Consider the following 19679-nt stretch of genomic DNA (forward strand, 5'->3'; position numbering starts at 1 on the left):
TTCAATGAATTGTTTCTGAACTGCCTCACTATCCCATTAATATAAATAGACTGTCGGTTGCTGTGAGTGTCAGACTATATTGTGTCTCCTCATTCTTCCCCCTTCTCCCACTCCGAGTTCCAGGCTGGAGGCTCCTGCGGCTCGATGTGTAGCTTTGGTGGGAATGTGGGACAGTTCTTGGGCCCAGAGATCCTGGAGGGTTGTAGGGCTGGAGGAGATAATAGAGATTGGGAGAGGGGAGGCCATGGAGAGATTTGAAAACAAGGATCAGCATTTTAAAATTCAGGTGCTGCTGAACCGGGAGCCAATGTGGGTCAGCAAGCACGGGATGGTAGGCCAATGGGACTTGGTGTGAGTGAGGACATAGACAGCAGAGTTTTGGATGATCTCACGTTTACTGAAGGTAGAATATGGGAGGCCGGTCACGATTGTGTTAGAATAATCAAGTTTAAAGTTAACAGTTTGATGGATGTAAGTTTCAGAAGCAGATGAGCTGAGGCAGGGGCAAAGTCAGGCAATGTTACTGAGGTGGAAATGGGCAGTCTTAGTGATAGTGCAGATTTGTGGTCAGAAGCTCACCTTCTGGTCAAATATGAAATTGAGGTTGCAAACAACGTGCTTTAACTTCACACAGTTTGTGTACCATCGACAAGGTGCACTGCAGCAACTCACCAAGGCTCCTTCGACAGCACCTTCCAAAGCTGAGACCTCTGCCATCTAGAAGGACAAGGGCTGCAGATAGATAGTAACACCACCACCTGGAAGATCCCCCCCAAGCCACACACCATCCTGACTTGGAAATATATCATCATTCCTTCACTGTCGCTGGGTCAAAATCCTAGAACTCCCTCCCTAACAGCACTGTGCGTACCGACACCACATAGACTGCAGCGGTTCAAGAAGGCTAAAAGATTAGTTAAGGAAAAAGTGGGACCTATCAGAGATGAAGATGGAAACTTGTGTGTAAATGCAGAGGCTGTGAGAAGGGTTTTGAATGAATATTTTGTCTCCATGTTTACAAAGGAAAGGAGGATGGAAATATAGTAGTCCAGGAGGAACACTGCAAGATATTGGACTGGATAGTCATAAAGAGAGAGGAAGTACTCGAAGGGTTGAAACCTTGAAAGTTGATAAGTCACCAGGGCCAGATGGATTGTTTCCAAGGCTGCTGAAGGAAGTCAGGGAGGAGATAGCAGATGCTCTGAGGATGATTTTCCAATCTTCACTAGATACAGGGGAGGTACTGGAGGACTGGAGAAATACAAACGTAGTTCCATTGTTTAAAAAGGGATCAAAGGAAATGCCAATTATAGGCCAGTTAGTCTTACATCGGTGGTGAGCAAATTAGCAGAATCAATCCTGAGAGATTGGATTAACTGTCATGTGGAAAGGCATGGGCTTGTCAGGGATGGTCAGCATGGATTTGTTAAAGAAAGGTCCTGCCTCATAAATTTGATTGAATTCTTTGAGGAAGTGACAAGAAGGGTTGATGAAGGTAGTGCAGTGGATGTTGTGTACATGGATTTTAGCAAGGCGTTTGACAAGGTCCCACATGGCAGATTGGTCAGGAAAGTAAAAGCCCATGGGATTCAGGGTAATGTTGCAAACTGGATAAAAGGTTGGCTTTGTAACAGGAAACAAAGGGTAATGTTCGATGGATGCCCTTGCGAATGGAAAGTTGTCTCATTTGGTGTTCCCCAGGGCTCAGTGTTGGGACCCTTGCTGTTTGTGTTATACATTAACGATTTGGACGTGAACGTGGGGGGGACGATTGGGAAATTTGCAGATGACACAAAGATTGGCAGAGTAGTGGATAGTGTAGAGGATAGCCATAATCTCTAAAACAATATAGATGGGTTGGTGGAGTGGGCGTTAAAGTGGCAGATGGATTTTAACATAGATAAGTGTGAGGTCATACATTTAGGGAGGTCAAACAGTTACAAGGATTACACAATAAATGGGAATATACTGATAGGGGTAGATGAAGTGAGAGATCTTGGCGTACAAGTACACAGGTCCCTGAAGGCAGCAATTCAAGTAGACAAGGTTGTAAAGAAGGCATATGAATGCTCTCCTTCATTGGCAGAGGTATAGAATATAAAAGTAAGGATATCATGTTGGAATTGTATAAAACACTGGAGAGGCCACAACTGGAGTGTTGTGTGCAGTTCTGGTCACCACATTATGGGAAGGACATAATAGCTCTGGAGAGAGTGCAGAGGAGGTTTACAAGAATGTTGCCAGGGTTAGAAAAGTGTAACTATGAGGAGAGATTGGATAGGTTGGGGTTATTTTCCTTAGAACAAAGAAGGCTGAGAGGTGACTTGATTGAGGTGTACAAAATTATGAGGGGAATAGATAGAGAGGACAGGATAAAATTGTTTTCCTTGGTAGAGAATTCTAGATCCAGGGGACGTAGATTCAAGATAAGTGGCAGAAGGTGTAGGGGGGAACATGAGGAAGAACTTTTTTACGCAGAGGGTAGTGGGTGTCTGGAATTCGCTGCCCAAGTTGGTGGTAGAGGCAGAAACTTTAAACTCCTTTAAAAAGTACCTGGATCTGCACCTAAAGTGCTGTAAGCTGCAGGGCTATGGGCCGGGAGCAGGAAGGTGGGATTAGAAAGGGTACCTGGGTGTCCTCGGGCTGGCATGGACAAGATGGGCCAAATGGCCTCCTTCTGTGCTGTAACTTTTCTACAGTTCTATGGGTATAATGATGGCAGATTTGAAGGAAAGATGGACAGTACTTGAGAGAGAAAACTGTTGACATATTCAGTGAAAATGGGGAAGTTGAGTGATCAGTAGTTTAGTGGGTGTAGGGTCAATAGAGCAAGAGATGAATTTCATGGAGAAGATGAGCTCTGAGAGGGCATGAGGGGAGATGGAAGGGAAACTACAGAAAGATGTGAGTTCAGGGCTCAGGTATTGGGGAACTTTAGGGAGGGCGAGTGGAAAGGAGGGAAGCAGCAAAGGCAGCTCATCCGATTGTCTCAATCTTGGTGACAAAGAAGCTCCATGAGACCCTCACACCAGTTGTTGGGGGTGAGGATGGAGGGAGAGCATTTCAAAAGGAATGAACTTGTGTTAGAGATATTAAAAAGGTTCAACACATTGTGTCTTTTAACACAAAACTAATTTATTTGATATTTATCCAGAATATTAGCCCCCCTAAGTGGTCTGTAGTTTATTAACATCAGCAGAAACAGATCCCAATGAACATGGTTCGGTCCTGGATGTGATTACCAGCAAAATCCCACCACTTTAGTTACTTGTGAACTCGCTGGTGTGTCAGCAGGTTGGATGAGGTAGTGAATCCTTTCCCACAATGGGGGCAGATGAATGGCCTCTCCCCAGTGTGAATTCGTTGGTGTGTCAGCAGCTTGGATGAGGTAGTGAATCCCTTCCCACAATGGGGGCAGGTGAATGGCTTCTCCCCAGTGTGAATTCGTTGGTGTGTCAGCAGGTGGGATGAATTAATAAATGCCTTCCCACACTGGAGGCAAGTGAATGGCCTCTCCCCAGTGTGAATTCGTTGGTGTGTCAGCAGGTTGGATGAGGTAGTGAATCTCTTCCCACACTGAGGGCAGGTGAATGGCCTCTCCCCAGTGTGAACTCGCTGGTGTGTCAGCAGGTGAGATGACTGAGTGAATCCCTTCCCACACTGAGGGCAGGTGAATGGCCTCTCCCCAGTGTGAACTCGCTGGTGTGCCAGCAGGTGAGATGACTGAGTGAACCCCTTCCCACACTGAGGGCAGGTGAATGGCTTCTCCCCAGTGTGAATTCGTTGGTGTGCCAGCAGGTTGGATGAGGTAGTGAATCTCTTCCCACACTGAGGGCAGATGAATGGCCTCTCCCCAGTGTGAATTTGCTGGTGTGCCAGCAGCTTGGATGAGGTAGTGAATCCCTTCCCACACTGAGGGCAGGTGAATGGCTTCTCCCCAGTGTGAATTCGCTGGTGTACAGTGAGTTGAAATGATCGCCAGAACCCAGTCCTGCATTGAGAGCACCTGAACGGTCTCTTGTCAGTGTGAACACGTTGATGGGACATCAGCTCGCAGGAACTTTTAAAGCACTTCCCACAGTCTGGGCATTTAAAAGGTCTCTCTTCACTGTGAACTCGCTGGTGGCTCAGCAGGTAGCTTGAAAGAGTAAACCCCTTCCCACACGTTGAGCAGGTGAACGGCCTCTCCCCAGTGTGACTCCGCCGATGCTCTTCCAGCTCTGACGGGAATCTGAATCCCTTCCCCCAGTCCCCACATTTCCATGGTTTCTCCCCGATGTGGCTGCGCTGGTGTCTTGACAGGCCAGATGATCGGTTGAAGCCTCGTCTACACACAGGACACATGTACGATTTCTCTCCACTGTGAACGGTACTTTTTCCTTCCATGTTCAAAATCAAATGATATTCAGGTTATGATAAATCGAGCGAATGTCAGATTCTGCTGTGATGTTTTGTTTCTGTTTCCCGACTGCAAATCATCCCCTTCTAATACCCTGTGAAATTGATTTAAAACAGAAAAAAAGGTGTGAGAGAGAATCCACAAAAACACAAATGCAGGTTGTGAAATTGAGCTGAATGAATCTGGTAATTTGTGGGGCCGGCACGAGGGAAAAGTGACCACGAAAACTGCCGGATTGTCATAAAAACCCAACTGGTTCACTAATGTCCTTCAGGGAATGGAACCTGTCACCTGGTCTGGGTCTACACAAGACTCTGGCCTCCATGGGATGAAAGAGAGAGGTGGGAGGTGCAGGGGGTGAAGATGTGTTTAATACATCTTCAGCTCAACCAGAACTTTGGCAGAATATCCCAAACCCTCAACATCCACTACCTAGAAGTATGAAGGTAACAGGTGTCAATGAACACCATCACCTCCAACTCACACACTGTCCTAACTTGTCTGACATCCAGTACTGGATGAGCAGAAATTTCCTCCATTTAAATGTTGGGAAGATGAAAGCCACTGTCTCCACTCCCTAACCACCGACTCCATCCCTCTTGCAGTCTCTGAGGCTGAACCAGACTGTTCACAATCTTGTTGTCATGTTTCAGCCCAAGCTGAGCTTCTGACTACAAATCACTAAAACCACCCATTTCCACCTCAGTAACATCGCCCAGCTGTGCCCCTGCCTCAGAGCACAGCCCGGTCCCCACGCTGGCGCTCTGGGTTCCTGTTCTCATTGATAGGGGACCTTCTGACCCACAGGGCATTCTGGATAAACCAGCCGCCATCGAGACCAATCAGTGAACGGGCATTTTGTTTCCCCCAGTTGGTAAAACAGAAAGTCCATGGATGAGGGGGATATTGGACAGGAAGCACAATGAAAGGTTCAGACACTTTATTGAATACTCACAGCAGAAGCACGTTAATCTGATTGGAGATCACTTCCACACGAGCAGTCAGCGGTTTGGAGCCTCCTGAGATTCCAGTCCCTTTCCCGTCAGTATTTACAGGAGCTGCGACACGGAAAAGAGTCTCAGTAAAATCAGGGATTTATTTGTTCACTGCTTTACAATGGGTCTGGGGTCACACTTGAGGTTCGTGCAGCCTGTGATTCCCTGAGTTTATTAACTCTCCCCCCTCCAGACCCTTTGGGCTCTCTATTGTTGGACTCTCTATTGCTTTTCAATGTCCTCCTGGCCTTGTTGTATCTGATCCAATAAAAACCCTCCTTACATCACACAGGGAACAGCTTTAGACATGTTCTGACTTTTCACCTCAATCTTATTCTGCTGAATGATCTCACTGACCGTTCCTTTTCTCTCGATCCGTCCGTCCACCATCTCTTTTCTGGATTTCACTCCTTCTTGTTGTTCCAGGATTTCATCTCTCTGCCTTTTATTTCTTTTACTGAAGATTCCTGTCCATTGCTGCCTCACAGCCTCGTCCTGTTCCCAAATATTCTCCATGTCTAAGTGCTTCCCAGCGGCCGTGCCAGCCGTGGCCCCTATTCCAGCCCAGTCACTGATCCCTCTCTTCCCTCCACCCTTTTTACTGGTGTCACTATCACAGGGACGATCGCGGTGTTTTCCCAAAACTGCCTTAACACCGGGGTCTTGGCTACTGGGTGGTCATAGTCCACCCATCTCTCTCCCTGCATTCTGACTTATGAAATTCCTGGATAATTCCCTTATCATCCGAACATCAAGGTCCTTGTAGATGGGATGACATAACCTTAGGGACGGGTGTGTGGTGTTCAGGGCACATATTACAGGAACTATTTTAAATCTTGTATCATTATGTAGGTTCTGTGAGTACGAGTGATGATTAAACCATTTGTGGAACCAATTTCGTGTGGCAGGACAGATTGAGGGGGTATCAGTGAAGCATATGGGGGTCTTGGGCTTCATAAATAGAGGTACTGAGTACAAAAACAGGGAAGTGCACCAACAGAGAATTGTTCTGATCTGGAACCCTTTCCCTGAAAAGGTGCTAGAACCTGATTCTATGTTTAGCCTCTGCCCACTGGTCCTAGATTCCCCAACCAGTGGAAATAGTTCCTCTCTATCTATCCTGTCAGTTCCAATATCCCAAAAACTTTGATCAAATCAGCTTTTAATCTTATAAATTCCAGGGATTACAACCCTCACAGTGAGGTGATGTATTTTATCAGGAGGAATAGGGAGAGGGAAAATATTATTCATGGCACAGCTCTAAAGAGTGAGCAGGGACAGAGGGACCTGGGGCTTCATGGCTTTGATCTCTGAAGGTGACAGAATGTATTACGAGAGTGGTTAGCAAAGCCGATTAGATCTTGAGCTTCATAAATAGTGATATTGAGAACAAAAACAGGAAAGTTATGTTGAATTCTTTATAAAGCTCTGGTTAGGCCACAATTTGAGAATTGCATCCAGTTCTGGTCACCTCACTTTAGGGAGGATGTGAAGGTCATTGAGAAGGTGCAGAGGAGATTTACCAGAATGGTTCCTGCAAAGGAGGTTGAGGGGAGATTGGGAGAGGTGTACGAGATTATGACAGGTTTAGATATGGTGGACAAAGAAAAGCTATTCCCATCAGCTGATCATACAAGGACTCAAGGACAGAGGTTTAAAATTTTGGGTAAAAGCTGCGGGAGATGTGAGGAAGAATATCTTTACACAGTGAGTGGTGATGACCTGGAGGTTACTGCCTATGAGGGGGGTGGAAATGGACATGGTAGTGATTTCAAAAGGAAATTGGACAGAAGCATGAGGGAAATAAACTTGCAAGGATACGGGGATAGAGCAGGGGAACGGGACTGATTGGATTGCTCTACATAGCTGGCATGGACTCAATGAGTCTAATGGCCTCCTCTGTGCCATAATGACTCTGTGACTCTTATGTGTAATCTCATTCTGTAACTTAACCCTTGGAGCTCAGATCACTCAGGTAAATATGTGCTACACTCCCTCCTAGGCCATTCTATCTTTCCTGATGTTTGTTGCCCAGAACTGAACACAGTTCTTCAGGAATGCTCTAACCTGGGTTTGTGTGTCTCTGCATTTTTCCCGTCACACCTGAAATCGTCTCAGAATCACAGAGTGCAGAAGAGGCCCTTTGGCCCATCGATTCTGCATCAACATGTGAGAAACACCTGACCTACCTACCTAATCCCATTTACCAGCACTTGGCCCATAGCCTTGAATGTTGGTCAAGATGTCAAGGCCCATTGGTCCCTAATGGGCCCTACTCTTTCCCTGGTTATCCTCTTCCCATTGGCATTGAAAAAAAATATTTAGATCCCTGCAGTTGAATCTTTCAGACACTGAATTGTAGATTTTTCACCAAATATCAATTTACGATTGTAGTAAAAGTTCATAATTTTGTCAAGGGGGTCCTGCTGAAAGTTTTTCAAATTAAGGGGAAGGATCACAGATGGTGCTTTTAAAAAGGGACATTGCAGCCCTGAAAATCAGTGACACCTTCAGAATATTAGACTCCGGCCAGTTATAGGGTTGTTAACATCAGCAGAAACAAAATATTGCCAGACTATCAATATTAAACAAGCTTACAAGCAGCAAGAACAGCAGGATCCAACCCCTGCAGTCACTTATGAACTTGCTGATGTCTCAGGAGGCATCGTGACTGAGTGAATCCCTTCCCACACACCGAGAGTTGAATAACCTCTTCTCAATGTGAGTGCGTTGGTGGTCAGCAGGTTGAAAGACTTTGCAAATCCCTTCCCACACAGCGAGCAAGTGAACAGCCTCTCCCTAGTGTGAACTCGCTGGTGTGCAGTGAGGTTGGATGACCGACTGAATCCTTTCCCACAAACGGAGCATGTGAACGGTCTCTCCGCAGTGTGAACTCGCTGGTGTAAAATGAGGGAGGATGCCTGTCTGAAACTCTTTCCACAGGAAGTGCAAGTGAACAGCCTCTCTCCAGTGTGAACTCGCTGGTGTGTCAGAAGATGGAATGACTGAGTGAATCCCTTCCCACACTCGGAGCAGGTGAACGGCCTCTCCCCAATTTGGGTGCATTGTTGTACAGTGAGTGCTGAAGAGTGCCTGAACCTCTTTCCACAGGAAGTGCAGCTGAATAGCTTCTCCTCAGTGTGAATTCGCTGGTGTGACCAAAGGCCAGATGACTGAGTAAATCCCTCCCCACACACAGAGCAGGTGAATGGCCTTTCCCCTGTGTGACTGCGTCGATGGTTTTCCAGCAGGGATGGGTAACTGAATCCTTTCCCACAGTCCTCACATTTCCACAGTTCTCCATAGTGTGGGTGTCCTTGTGTCTCTCCAGGTTGAATGATTAGTTGAAACCTTGTCCAGACACAGAACATGTGTATGGTTTTCCAAACTGTGAATGATGTGATGCTTTTTCAGGCTGTTTAACTGGTTAAAGCTCTTTCCACAGTCAGTTCACTGAACACTCTCACTTGGGTGTGTGTGTGTGTGCCTCGGTGTTTATCCAGTGACACTGAAGTTCAGTATCTTTCCCCACTGACAGAACAGACAAACATTTCTCCTTCCACATTCAAAGTCTGAGAATATTCAGGTCCTGGTGAATCAAGTGACTCTGTCAGAAGATGTTTGGTTTGAGTTTCACATCTGCAAATCCTTCCCTTCTAATACTCTGGGAAACGAGTTTATAAAAATCATCACTGTCAGTCCGGGATGGAAATTCAGAACAGACAATTCTAGTTTTAATGGAATATTGTTTTCTCTCTTGTTCCCCCAAAGCTGTAAATTCCCGTCCCACACACTCTCCCTCCTCCCTGGGCTGAAATCCAAACCCATCTCCACCATTTCTTTCCTCCACTCCCAGTTTTCTCCCTCCCTCTCCTCTGCCTGGGTTCAGTTCTCCGGCTCCTGTCTGCAGACTGACAATAAAATCAATGAATTAATCATTTTCCAAACTCCATCCCTGTCAGTCCAGGATAGAAATGCACAATATTCTCTCCTCCTGCTGACAGGGGCAGGGATGACCGCGCATGCGCCCTGCTGCACAAGATGGCGGTCGTTAATCCGGGCCTCTCACCGAGGAACGCGGATCGGGGCAACTGCCGCCCACAGATACCAGCGAGGAACCGGTAGCTTGTTATTCTGGCTTCAGAACGGCTCAAAGTGTTTACGAAACCTGCCCGTCCACCCGCCGGCTGCATCTCTCCTGCAATTCCGCCCTTTATCTTACCGGCTGCGGACCTGACAAACAAGCAGCTTTCCTTCGCCCTCATACACTGCCCATGCTCCAAACTCGAGGCGGGATTGCACCTGCGCACTGATGTCCAGCAACCACACTGCGCATGCTCCCATCACAATGCCTGGGTGATTGACGGCAGCTCTGAACCAATAGCAAGAGGTTGCAGGACCAAAGGGGTGCGGCTGGCCCTCCAGCCAATTGGAGTGAATGAGGGGCGGGGCCTAACCAGGATCTCCCTCATTGGCTGAAACTCTGCATCATTTTGGAAGATGATTTGCCTCAAACTTCAGGAGAAAACTGGACCTTTCTTGCTTGTGGCTTTAAACAGATGAAACCCTGTGGGTGTGGAACAAATATTTCAATATTTGTTACTGAAATGTGGGAACATGGTGAAACAAGGCACAAACTTAAAGAAATAACTGGGCAGACAGGGAATTCACCATTTGAACAAGGGGAGTCCTTGGTTTCAATAAATGAACCGGCAGGAGGGTTAGGACAGGTCAGGGATAAAGTTAATATTCAGAACAATACAGAATGTAAAGGAAAAACTGATCTCAAAGACAATTTGTTGTAATGTGTGTGGAGGGGATGTGCTGAACCAGGTTTAAAGAGGTTAAACATGTTTTCCATATTGCACAATCACAATGCTTCAAAGATGAGACATGAAAGCCCTCAACATTAATCATGACAAGTGGGAAGCTAATTGATGATTGATGCAACTGGAAACACCAGCTGTGGGCAGGAGTTCACCACCACAGCAACATGTCGTTTCAGAAACTTCAACACAGACAAACAAGGTGTCAGCAGAAATCATCTCGCAACACGAGTAAGGAAAACCTTCATACGAGGCACTTTTGCCTTTACAGAATCGGCTTGTTCAGCCATCAGATGAAGTGCAGCAGATCGTCTCATCTGATCTCACCAAAGTTCTGAGGCTGCATTCCCATCATCTCTCACAGATGGACAGATGCTAAACATATGGGACAATCACATTAAAATCTGGAACTCAGATGCGGATAAGGATTGGTGTTAGGTGAGAAGGTCTGGATCAATGTCTTACTCCAGGAAGCTTTAAAATCAGAATGGCAGCATTTCAGAAATTATTCCTGTGATATCAGTGATCCCATTCCTATCTGTTAGTAAGACCGATGGAAGTATTTAGTGGAGACAGTAGCATGCTGGAGGATGATGTACACAAGGGTTTTCTGAACTGAGGATAATAGTGAGGGGAAAGGAAGGGATCTTGAAAAAAAAACAGACTCTTCATGTTGTTACAAAGGACATGGGACCTTCCACTTGGTTTGACACAACACACACACAAACCCACATGGATTCACTTCCTATCGATCAGGTGGACCAGGTTTTGCCTCACACCGCCAACTAACTAAGTTACTGACTAAGACTGGCGATAAAGTATCAGTGTCTGCAAGGACCAAAAAGTTATAGAAATTCAAGTAAACATCACCCTCCAGGGACTCAAAGCAGTTTTGACTATCTAATTCCAGCACTTTCTCTGAACCTTAATCTATAATGGACAACATCTTGAACAGACATAATGACAAAAAGCTAAGCCACCAATAGATATTAGGCGGTTTATGTCTCCTCTGGTGATCAGCCCTGGTGGGAGATTTTAGACAATACAGAACATCTTTGCATAATTGCAGCCTCTACTTTCCTATTGGTATTCCGGATAATTCCCCTTATATTGATGGTCTCGGTGAAGGTCAGGCCACAAGGCAGAATGGATGAAAAGATGGCTCCAAACTCCCTCTAAATCTAACCCTCTGATTTCGGTTTTGTAGCCATTTCCATCCATCTGCTGCCTGGCCCTTCACTCCACAGAGCCTGATCTTGGTCACCTTGTGCACACTGTTATGGATAACAAGCGGGTTACAAAACAGAAAGCAGAGAGAAGAGGTTAAGAGTAGCAACTCAGACTGGTAAAAGGTGGGAATTGATGTTCCACAGGGAGCAATGCTGGAACCACTGTTATTCAAATTTATATAAACGATTTGGACTCAGAAATCAGAAAACCAATTTTAAAATTTGGGAGCAGAATTACAGTAAATCACAGATAAGAATTCCCAGTTAACAAAACTTTGTTGTACAGTTCATTAAATCTTTAATTCAGTAGCACAGTGTACAATGACATGAGGAAGTGATTAACTGATTTATTTATGAATTAATTGATTACCAAATTGGGAAGTACAGTTAATACTGAGGAAGACTGCAACAAAATCCTGGAATCTAACACACACACACCAATATAGCAGGGAATTCTTGGAAACATGGTGCAGGTCCTTCTTTATCTGGAGATCAAATGTCTGTTGTATAATTATCCCGGGAGTTAAAAGGATCCTGTGAATTCCTCCTTGTGTTATTTTAATACAGACTTTACACTATTTACTTTTAGCTACATTTTACTATGTTAAAGGTGCTATGTCAATACAAGTTCTTGCTGACATTGGCTTAAAGTAGTAGACTCAGGACTGTCACCAATAAACCTTAAAAACTTCACAGAATAATCACCACAGTCATTTTTAAACTGGAGACTTATTCCTGCCATTTCAGTTTCAGTCAGGAACAGAGCACACTTTTACACCAATCTCTGATTTAACAGCACATTTCCAGACTGCCTGACTCAGGTTGTACAACCACAGTTGTAAAGGAGCCTTCTACTCGGGAACTTTGAAACCCAATGATTCCAAACAGAAATCAGAGGGATAGATTTACAGGGAGTTTGTATTTTTCCATCCATTTTTCTATGTGGCCTTGGATTCCACAGCCTGACCTTGGTCATCTTTAGGCTGTATATACTGCACAGAAGTGGCTGTGACACATTTCTCACACACCTCAGGATTAATCCACATGTGGGTTTTGCTGTCAGTGAAGAAATATGAGAAAGACCAAAATGCCATTTGTCCCTCTCAGTGTGACCCTAAAGGACTGCGTCCAGGCTGAAGTTCTGTTCCTGGTGTATGATCCTCCCCCAGGTTGTCCTTCCTGAGCTCCAGCCAGGTGATGTTAAACACTCAGGTACGAAAGACAAAATTGTACAACAATGTGTGAAAAACAAAGTTTGACATGCTATGTCCAACAAGCCTAGTCTGTCCAACCTTTCCTCATAAGACAACCCCCCCATTCCTGGTAATGATCAACTAAACCTTCGCTGAACTGCTTCCAATGCATTTACATCTTTCCTTAAATAATGAGACCAATATTACACATAGTACTCCAGATGTGGGCTCACCAAATGCCCTGTATAACTGAAGCATAACCTCCCTACTTTTGTATTCAATTTCCCTTGCAATGAACGATAATATTCTTTCAGCTTTGCTAATTTCTTGTGGTACCTGCACACTAACCTTTTGCGATTCATGCACTGGGACACCCAGATCCCTCTGAATCTGAGAGCTCTGCAGTCTCTCACCATTTAAATATGATTTTTTATTCGTCCTGCCAACATGGACAATGTCACATCTTCCCACATTATACTCCACTTGCCAGATCTTTGCCCACTCACCTAACCTATTTGTATCCTTTTGTAGCCTCCTTATGTCCTCTTCATAATTTATTTTCCTACCTGTGTGTCATAAGCAAATTTAGCAACCATACCATTGGTTCCTTCATCCAAATCATTTATATAAATTATAAAGAGTTGAGGTCCCAGCACTGATCCTTGTGGCACACTAACCATCACATTCTGCTAATCAGAAATATACCCATTTATGCCCACTCTCTGTTTCCTGTTAGCTAGCTAATCTTCCATTCATGTCAATATGTTACCCCCTACACCATGAGATTTTATTTTCCACAATAACCTTTAATGTGACATCTTATCAAAAGCCCTCTGGAAATATAGGTACAGTACATCCACCAGTTCCCCTTTATCCACAGCACCTATTACTTCTTCAAAGAACCCCAATAAATTGGTTAAGCATGATTTCCCTCTCACAAAACTTTATTGACTTTGCCTGATTACCTTGAATTTATCTAAGTGCCCTGTTATAACACTTGTAACATTTTTCCTATGATAGATATTAAGCTAACTGGCCTATACTTTCCTGCTCTCTGTCTCCCTCCCTTTTCTATTTTCCTATCTGATGAGACCTTCCCCGAATCTAGCGAATTTTGGAAAATTAAAACCAACGCATCAACTATCTCACTAGCCACTTCTTTTAAGACCCGAGGATGAAATCCATCAGGACAGGGGGACTTGTCAGCCCGCAGCTCCAACAATTTGCTCGGTACCACTTCCCTGGTGATTGTAATTTTCTTGAGCTCCTCCCCCTTTCCAAATCCTGATTTACAGCCATTCTTGGCATATTACTTGTATCCTCTATAGTGAAGACAATGCAAAATCCCTCTTCAATTCATCTGCCATTATTAACTCCCCAGACTCACTTTCTATAGGAGCAACCCTCACTTTGTTAACTCTTTTCATTTTAAAATATCGAAATTTACTCTTACTATCTGTCTTTATATTTCTAACTAGCTTTCTCTCGTTCTCGACCTTTTCCCTCTTTATTAATCTTTCAGTCATTCTTTTCTTTTTTTAAATTCTGTCCAGTCTTCTGAGCTGCCACCCATATTTGCACAATTATATTTCAGCAGAAACAAACTCCAGCTGTCAGAATGAAAGAATTCAATCCTGAACAGGATTAACAGCAACAGTAACCAGATTTCAATCCCCATAGTCACTCGTGAACTCGCTGGTGTGTAATCAGATCCTTTTCACTTTTAAAGGTCTTCTCACAGTCAGAACATTTAAAAGGTCTCTGATCAGTATGAACAAGTTGATGTGTCAGAAGGTGGGATGACCGAATGAATCCTTTTCCACACATGGAACATGTGAATGGCCTCTCGCCAGTGTGAACTCGCTGATGTGTCAACAGGTCAGATGAATTGGTGTATCCCTTTCCACACATGGAGCAGGTGAATGGCCTCTCCCCAGTGTGAATTCGTTGGTGTGTCAGTAGTTTGGATGGCCGATTAAATTCCTTCCCACAGATAAAGCAGGTGTATGGACTTTCCCCAGTGTGAATGCTCTGGTGAGTCAGAAGCCTGGATAATCGGTTAAATCCCTCTCCACACAAGGAACAGATGAATGGACTCTCCCTTGTGTGAATGCGCTGGTGTGTCAGCAGGTAGGATGACTGAGTGAATCCCTTCCCGCGCACAGAGAATGTGAACTGCCTCTCTAAACTGTGAGTTTGCTGGTGCCTCAGAAAGTTTGATGAATGACCGATTGCCTTCCCACACACGGAGCAGATGACTGAACTCTGCTCAGTGTGAATGTGCTAGTGTCTCAGAAAGCTGGATGAATGAGTGAATCCCTTCCCACACACGGAGCAGGTGAATGGCCTCTCCCCAGTGTGGCTGCGTTGATGAATTTCCAGCTTTGATGGGGAACCAAATCCCTTCCCACAGTTCCCACATTTCCACGGTTTCACCATGGTGCTGGTGTCCTTGTGGCTGTCCATGTTGGATGGTCAGTTCAAACCTCATCCACACAATTTGTCCTCGCTGTGAATGGTGCAATGGTTTTTCAGGCTGTGCAATTGGTAAAACATTTCTCCTTCTATATTAAAGATTCAATGATATCCAGCTCCTGATGTATTGAGTGAATCTGTCAGATTTTGACGTGATGTTTTCTTTGAGTTTCCTGTCAGCAAATCTTCCTGTTCAAGTATCCTGTAAAAGGAGTTTACAAAAGTCAGTAAAGGATAGAAATTCAGAACAGACAATTCCAGTTTCTTTCCTTTTTCTAATTTGTTCATGTGATGTGGGTGTCACTGGCAAGACCAGTATTTGATGCCCAGCTGGAATTGCCTTGAGAAGATGGTGGTGAGCCACTTCCTTGAACTGCTGCAGTCCATGTGGTGTCGGTGCTGTTAGGAAGGGAGGCCCATGATTTCAACTCGGCGACAGTGAAGGAACAGCGATACATTCCCAAGTCTGACTTATGATGGATGAAAGGTGATTGGTAAAGCAGCTGAAGATGGTTGGGCCTCGGACACTGACCTGAGGAACTCCAACAGAGATGTCCTGGGATTGAGATAACAAAGAATAAAAAAAATACTGAGAAATGTTAACTTGTGTTGTTGATAAAAGAGATACTCATTTAATTTTTCAGAGATGACTGATTCCCCAGGGGTTCACTCTGACTCCCCTGACTGACTGACTCAGGGTCCAATCCTCAATGCCCCCGATTGGTGACTGAACTCGCTGCTCCTTTGCTCCTCCGGCCTCTGAGCTCCTCTTGCTGTTGTTTCCCAGGACAGTCAATGTCCGCTCTCCAACATGACCCTGTCAGGTGGAGTTCAGGGGCTCAGAGGAAGAAAAGAAAATGAGGCGGTGAATATGAGTTGGGAGAAACAAGGAGAGAAACAGGATTCAATGGAGAAACTGAGCGGGGGGCAAGCGCAGCCTCAGGAACAGCGAGTGCGGCTCTCAGAGGCCGAATGAGAGCGGCCGGGCCCGGCGGCCGTGCGGTGATCTCCCCGGGCCGGGGGTCGGGGCTGCCCATTAAAGCGATGCTGCAGCGCCTCCCCCATCCTCGCCGCGGCTTCCCAGTTTCTTCTCCATTTCCACCGAGTCCGACTCACAACAAAGGAGCCGCCCAGAAACGGGATTCCTGTTGGTCATTTTCTATTCATTTTACGGAGGTTTTGGGTTTAGATTTCTTTCTGTCTCTCTCCAGCTTTCTTTCTCCGTTTATTTCTTCGCTTTGCGCTACTGAAGTCTTGAAGAAATAATGGCAAGTGAATGGAAAGCCTGTTTATGAGATAAACACACAGCAGGGGAAGTGAGCTGCAGAAGGGGCAGGGAAAGACTTTACACATGGGGAGAGGGGGGCAGGAGTTTGAGAAGGTAGAAATCACAGAGGGAGCTGTTGAAGTGGGAGATTATACAGAGGGGGTGGGAGGCTGCTGTTGATTTCGGAGGGGGGTAATTAGAATGTACATGGGGACAGGGTACTTGCACATGTTTGAAATAGTGAGGGTTCGCAGTTGCATGTTTTAAATGGTGAATGTATATGAATGATGATATTATAACGAAGTCCAGAGAGATACGGGGTGGGTTGGGAGGTGGAGGGTGGTGCTGGAAGGAGTGCAGGGACTGTTTTGATGGTGGGTTGGGTATTATATGGGGGTTTGAGAGAGAATATTGGAGTGGGCAAATACGGGGTTAAAAATGGCGCGTGGAATTTGGCGGCCGCAAAAGAAATGACAGCGTTAAAATGATGCGGAGATGGAATAATCGCCTGTTGATAATCGCAGGGAGGAAAAGAATGGGGGTTGGATAGTTGCGGGAGGGAAAACAAAAGAGTCTAGATTTCGAAAGAGTATTTTGTGGCCCAAATTGTTTACATTGGATAAGATATAACAAAGAACCTCATTAAACAAATAAGTTGAAGTCTATTTTTTGAATTGTAAACCAGGGGAGAGCGCGAACGCATTCCCCCACTACCACAAATTTTGCAGTCGAGTATCCCGCATTTGGGGACATCGCAGGCATCAGCACATCCGAAGTGCAAGGGGATAGCCTCGTCCTGGGAGAACAACCTTTTTTTTTGTAAAAATATACTTTATTCATAAAATATCTTCAATCACATTCAAAACCATTTCAAAAACAACATTACAAGGGTACAATCCAGGTTAAACTTTTACAAAATGTATCACCAGGTGCATCAGTACAAACAATATTACAATCATTTACAGCCTTTCATTTTGATCTGTACAGCCCGAGGGGCTCTAAACAGTTCCCAGTCTCTCGGTGCGCTGTGGTAGAAAGGTCTTAGACAGCGACCCTTCCCCATTGCGCCTTTGCGGCAGCTGCCCCAAGCTTTAGTGCGTCCCTCAGCACGTAGTCCTGGACTTTGGATTGTGCCAGTCCGCAACAATCGGTCGGGGACAACTCTTTGTGCTGGAAGACCAACAAGTTTCGGGCAGACCAAAGCGCGTCTTTCACCGAGTTGATGATCCTCCAGCTGCAGTTGATGTTTGTCTCGGTGTGTGTCCCTGGGAACAGCCCGTAGAGCACAGAGTCCTGTGTCACAGAGCTGCTCGGGATGAACCTCGACAGCAACCACTGCATCTCTCTCCAGACTTTCTTTGCAAAGGCACAATCCACAAGGAGGTGAACAACGGTCTCTTCCCCACCACAGCCACCTCGAGGGCAACGTGCAGAGGGGGTGAGCCTCCTGGCGTGTAGGAAGGATCTGACGGGGAGGGCCTTTCTCACCACCAGCCAAGCTACGTCTTGGTGCTTGTTGGAAAGTTCTGGCGATGAGGCGTTCTGCCAAATGACTTTGACAGTCTGCTCGGGGAACCATCCCACAGGGTCCACCCTCTCCTTTTCCCTCAGGGCCTCTAGGACGTTACGTGCTGACCACTGCCTGATGGACTTGTGGTCAAAGGTGTTTTTCTGCATAAATTTTTCCACCAGGGACAGGTGGTACGGCACGGTCCAACTACTTGGAGCGTTCCGCGGCAGCGTGGCCAGACCCATCCTTCGCAACACCGGGGACAGGTAGAACCTCAGCACGTAGTGACATTTGGTGTTTGCGTACTGAGGGTCTATGCACCGCTTGATGCAGCCACACACAAAGGTGGCCATCAGTATGAGGGCGATGTTGGGCACGTTTTTTCCCCCTTTATCTAGAGGCTTGTACATCGCGTCCCTGCGGACACGATCCATTTTCGACCTCCAGATAAAGCGGAAGATGGCTCGAGTGATCGCCGTCGCGCAGGAGTCTGGAATGGGCCAGACCTGCGCCACGTACAGCAACAGCGAGAGTACCTCACACCTGATGACCAGGTTCTTACCCGCAATGGAGAGGGAGCGTCGCTCCCACATGCCCAGTTTCCTTTTCACCATAGCCACTCGCTCCTTCCAGTTTCTAACGCATGCCCCGGTCCCTCCGAACCATATCCCCAGCACCTTCAGGCCGTCAGCCCTGACAGTGAAGGGGAAAAAGGATCGGTCAGCCCAGTTCCCAAAGAACATGGCCTCGCTCTTCCCCCGATTTACCTTGGCTCCCGAGGCCAGTTCGAACTGGTCGCAGATGTGCATCAGTCTGCGCACCGACAGCGGATCCGAGCAGAAGATGGCGACGTCGTCCATGTACAGGGAGGCTTTTACCTGAGTGCCTCCACTGCCTGGGATCGTCACTCCTCTTATGCCCGGATCCTTCCTGATGGACTCGGCAAAGGGTTCTATGCAACACACGAAAAGGACAGGCGAGAGAGGACAGCCCTGCCTGACTCCAGATTTAATCGGAAAGCTATCTGTTTCCCACCCATTGATTGAGACTGCGCTGCTGATGTTAGTGTAGAGCAGTTGGATCCAATTTCGAATTCCCTCCCCAAACCACATTTTGGAGAGCACATCCCCCATGTAGGTGTGCGATATTCTGTCAAAGGCCTTCTCCTGATCCAAGCTGATGAGGCAGGTATCCACACCCCTGTCCTGTACATAGGCAATCGTATCCCTGAGCAGCGCCAGGCTGTCAGAGATCTTCCTGCCTGGCACAGAGCAGGTCTGGTCAGGGTGAATCACCAATTCCAGAGCGGATTTGACCCGATTGGCGATGACCTTGGACAGAATCTTATAGTCCATATTCAACAGTGAAATGGGTCGCCAATTTCTAATTTCCTCCCTTTCCCCCTTGTGCTTGTAGATGAGGGTGATGATGCCTTTCCTCATGGATTCTGACATACTACCGGCCAGGAGCATACTCTCGTACACCCCTAGCAGGTCTGGGCCGATCAAGTCCCACAGAGCCGAATACAACTCCGCCGGCAAGCCGTCGCTTCCGGGGGTTTTACTCTTCTCGAAGGACTCGAGGGCCTTAGTCAGTTCATCAGGAGTTAGCGGTTTGTCTAGGCTCTCCCGCGTACTGTGGTCTAAGACCTCCGTGATAGAGGACAGGAAGGACTGGGAGGCCGTGCTGTCCGTGGGCTTCACGTCATACAGTCCGGCATAAAAGGATTTGCTGATCCTCAGAATGTCGGACCGTGATGACTTTACTGAGCCGTCTTCTTCCTTC

General features: G+C 46.2%; 1 protein-coding gene and 1 non-coding gene across 2 annotated transcripts; both read right to left on the minus strand.

Annotated features, from left to right (window-relative positions):
* Positions 1-3121: 3121 nt before the first annotated feature.
* Positions 3122-9675, minus strand: LOC144673655 (uncharacterized). The gene is made up of 3 exons (XM_078535383.1): positions 9617-9675; positions 5355-5457; positions 3122-4493 (listed from the first exon to the last, which is right to left on the minus strand). Exon 3 carries the CDS (start codon positions 4384-4386, stop codon positions 3265-3267), a length of 1122 nt encoding a protein of 373 aa, XP_078391509.1. The 5' UTR covers positions 4387-4493; positions 5355-5457; positions 9617-9675; the 3' UTR covers positions 3122-3264.
* Positions 9676-17066: 7391 nt separating this feature from the next.
* LOC144673657 (U1 spliceosomal RNA) lies at positions 17067-17231 on the minus strand. The gene has a single exon (XR_013574401.1). It is a non-coding gene; the product is annotated as a U1 spliceosomal RNA (small nuclear RNA).
* Positions 17232-19679: the final 2448 nt, after the last annotated feature.

This window comes from Cetorhinus maximus, unplaced genomic scaffold (genome assembly GCF_964194155.1).
Source record: "Cetorhinus maximus unplaced genomic scaffold, sCetMax3.hap1.1 HAP1_SCAFFOLD_419, whole genome shotgun sequence".
Taxonomy (NCBI): Eukaryota; Metazoa; Chordata; class Chondrichthyes; order Lamniformes; family Cetorhinidae; genus Cetorhinus; species Cetorhinus maximus.

Excerpts from the sequence above, each read along its gene's own strand:
- LOC144673655 (XM_078535383.1), bottom strand. The coding sequence starts at position 4,386 with ATGGAAGGAAAAAGTACCGTTCACAGTGGAGAGAAATCGTACATGTGT.